Here is a 3967-nt window from a genome sequence, read left to right as displayed (position 1 = left end):
TCAAAGATCACAAGGACCCAACTGTTGTTTCTTCTTCTTCTTCTTCTTCTTCTTCTTCTTCTTCTTCTTCTTCTTCTTCTTCTTCTTCTTCTTCTTCTTCTTCTTCTTCTTCTTCTTCCTCCAGTTCTTCTTCCAGTTCTTCTTGTTCTTGTTCTTGTTCTTGTTCTTGTTCTCCTCCTCCTCCTCCTCCTCCTCCTCCTCCTCCTCCTCCTCCTTCTCCTCCCCTTTCTCTCCCCACTCCGGAAACCCCACTGCCTTCTAGCACTGATGATGTTACCGAGTTAGCTCATGAAATGTCTGCAGGAAAACCACCAAGCTCGGAGATCACCAAGGACTCCACAGTTCAACTCTGAGCTACAAACATTCTCTTCTATTAGCACCACTTACACAATTTACCTATCGTGTGGTTCACATTTGTGCAGCTACTAAAGAATATACTAGTTTACCCTTGGCTGTTATAAGCTTCTAAATATTTGTTGTCTTCCTTTGAATTCTGATTCCCGCTCAGGTTGATACTTCTTTTTCCCTTCCAAAGTTTTTCAGCCTTATTTTCTGCAAATCTCAATGTTTTGTTAGTTTTTCCAATTGTTTTCAACAACTTCCATCGGCAATCCTTAATAGGCCTGCTATAATCATTCAAGTATTGTTTTCCCTTTTTTTTTTCCTGATGGTGACTTTGACGTAGAATAATCCTCTCCCCCTTTTAACTCTGCTTCTTTAATTGATCCGTGCTCATTATTAGTTTTCTTGTTTTCTGATCAAGGATGTATAATTCAGCTGGCGTCCAATCAATTACACTTGCAGTGCATCAAATCATTAGGACAGCCCACATGCTTATGACTTATGTTTCTTGCAATCAGTTTTGTTTATTTTTTTTTATGAATCTGACTTTTCCCACCCTCATCTTTAGAGGGTTTTAAACTTGCTTTTATAAAAAATCAGTTGTTGTTAGTTGCAAAGTAATGTCCATCGCAATAGCAATAGCATTGAGACGTATATACCACTTCACACAGCAGTGGGCAGCCATTTACCGCACTATTTTATTTATTTATTTATTTGTTTGTTTGTTTGTTTGTTTGTTTGTTTGTTTGTTTACTTACTTACTTACTTACTTACTTACTTACTTACTTACTTACTTACTTACTTACTTACTTACTTACTTACTTATTTAGTCCAATACACAATGAGGGTTTTAGTGGGTATATATATATCCTTAGAACAAGGACAGAAACACCAGCCTGAAGATGATGAGTGGGACCTCATCGAAACGTCGCCAGAAATTTCCAAATCCTACACGGGAAGAAACCCGAATATACCAAGACCGTCATACCTGTACCCGTGAAAATCTACGAAAACACACACACACACACACACACACACACACATATATATATATGTATATATATATATATATATATATATATATGTGTGTGTGTGTGTGTGTGTGTGTGTGTGTGTGTGTGTTTTCGTAAATTTTCACGGGTATATGTATGTAGATTGTTCTGAGTTCGGGTTTTGCCCTGTGTAATATTTTGCATGTCTATGCGACGTTTCGGTGAAATCACATTCACCATCATCAGGCTGAAGTTTTAAGCTTCGTGTTGCTGTAAATATACAGCTTAAATATACATAAATATACAGCTTAAAACTTCAGCCTGATGATGGTGAATGTGATTTCACCGAAACGTCGCATAGACATGCAATGGTCCCATTTCGGCCTTGTTCTGGCCTCATCAGCTAGCCACACCCTTCCTTACTGAGATTATATATATGTGCACATAGTAAAATACATGATGAAGGTTATAGAGGAGATACTCATAGTAAAATATATCTAAGAAATAATAGAAAAGAAGATATAGTTATAGAATATATCAATGAAAGAACAGAAGAAGAGATATAGGAATAGAAGAAAGGTATAGGAGATATAGGAGAGCAATAGGACAGGGGGTGGAAGGCATTCTAGTGCACTTGTACTCACCCCTTACTGACCTCTTAAGAATCTGTATAGGTCAAGAAGAGACAATCTAAGGGTAAATTGTTGGGGGTTTGGGGATGACACTATGGAGTCCGGTAATGAGTTCCACACTTTGACAACTCGGTTACTGAAGTCATATTTTTTACAGTCAAGTTTGGAGGAGTTAATATTAACTTTAAATCTGTTGTGTGCTTTTGTGTTGTTGTGGTTGAAGCTGAAGTAGTCGCCGACAGGCAGGACGTTGCAGCATATGATCTTGTGGGCAATACTTAGATCTTGTTTAAGGCATCTTAGTTCTAAGCTTTCTAGGCTCAGGATTGTTAGTCTATTTCCATAGGGTATTCTGTTCCAAGTGGAGGAGTGAAGGGCTCTTCTGGTGAAGTATCTTTGGACATTTTCAAGGGTGCTAATGTCTGAGATGCGATATGGGTTCCAAACAGATGAGCTGTATTCGAGGATGGGTCTGGCAAAAGTTTTGTAAGCTCTGGTAAGTAGTGTGAGATTGCCAGAGCAGAAGCTACGTAGAATTAGATTAACAACTCTTGAAGCCTTCTTGAAGATATTGTTGCAGTGGGCTTTGGCACTTCAATCTTTTGTTGTTAGTATACCGAGGTCTTTAACCGAGTGGGGGTTATCTGTGATCATTTGATTATTCAGTTCGTATTTGGAGTTCAGATTCTTCTTTCCAATGTGTAGGACGGAGCATTTGCTAGTTGAGATTTGGAGTTGCCATGTGTTAGGCCAGTGTTTCCCAACCTTGGCAAGTTGAAGATATCTGGACTTCAACTCCCAGAATTCCCAGGCTGGGGAATTCTGGGAGTTGAAGTCCAGATATCTTCAACTTGCCAAAGTTGGGAAACACTATGTTAGACCACTCAGACGGTCCTCGAAGACAGTAAAATCCTACTACATGTTTTTCTCTCTGTCCACCTCATTGTATCTATCACACACAATGGCTTAGACCAGGGGTAGGCTAAGTTGGCTCTTCTATGACATGTGGACTTCAACTCCCAGAATTCCTGAGCTAGCATGATTGGCTCAGGAATTCTGGGAGCTGAAGTCCACAAGTCATGGAAGAGCCAACTTTGCCTACTCCTGGCCTAGACCCTTAGCAAGGAAAATCTAACATGGCGGCCCTGTTGGTACTGACATTTTTTTACAAGATGTACTGGTAATATTCCTGCATTGTTTTTCAACCTGCGTCCTGTCATGAAAAAAAAATAGATAATAAAAATGACGGAGCACTGCCTGATTATGATCCACCCAGTGGTATGTTGGACGGCATATATTTGTCCTATTTAGGCTCAGCAGGGGTTCGGAAGAGAACTCCGGCATCCATAAATTGGGCCCAGATAAAAGAACACAAAGTACTGGAGACTTTAATAACTAGGAAAAGAACATAACATCCACATGAGAAATAATGTGAGAATGCAGGAAAATAAAACCCAAGTGAACCATTCGATTACCGTTCTTTTTGCAAATGCTGCCTAATACGTTTTCTCTGTTTCCCACCATTGTCACACATGTGTAATGGTTTTTTTTAAAATCTCTTTTGACCCCTTGTCGTATTTCAGCTTATTTTTGGGAATACAGGTGTTCCAAAATGCAAGTTGGATGTTTCCATTCAACTCTGAATCAGGTGTAGTTCAGGGTTTCCCACCCATGCTGATTTTAAAAATAGAATAGAATAGAATAGATAATATAAGAGAAAAGAGAAAGTAAAAGAGAATAGAAAATAAAATAGAATTGGAGAAAATAGAATAAAATAGAATTGGAGAAAATCTCCAATTTTTGGCACACAAGGAAAAAAGGTTTGCCATCACTGGTATAGGGCTTTCTGCCTAAGCAGGGGTTGGGCAACTCATATTCTGTTCTGTTTTGTTCCGTTCTGTTCCACTCCATTCCGTTCCATTCCACTACACTCCACCCCGTCCACTATACTCCACTCCATTCCATTCCATTCCATATTTTCTGTTCTGTTCTGTTCTGTAA

The 3967-nt window shown here is 39.1% G+C and overlaps 1 protein-coding gene across 1 annotated transcript in view; it reads right to left on the bottom strand.

The window, feature by feature from the left end:
- The window catches only part of LOC139170022 (uncharacterized), a 36769-nt gene continuing 32802 nt past the window's right edge, over positions 1-3967 (bottom strand). Inside the window, exon 6 of the mRNA XM_070756723.1 lies at positions 1-258. Coding sequence (XP_070612824.1) covers positions 1-258 — 258 coding nt within the window. The remainder of the gene's footprint in view (positions 259-3967) is intronic.

The sequence above is a fragment of the Erythrolamprus reginae genome, chromosome 7, assembly GCF_031021105.1.
Source record: "Erythrolamprus reginae isolate rEryReg1 chromosome 7, rEryReg1.hap1, whole genome shotgun sequence".
In the NCBI taxonomy this organism is placed as follows: domain Eukaryota; kingdom Metazoa; phylum Chordata; class Lepidosauria; order Squamata; family Dipsadidae; genus Erythrolamprus; species Erythrolamprus reginae.
The sequence above is the reverse complement of the archived record's forward strand: the minus strand, read 5'-3'. Positions and strand labels throughout refer to the sequence as shown.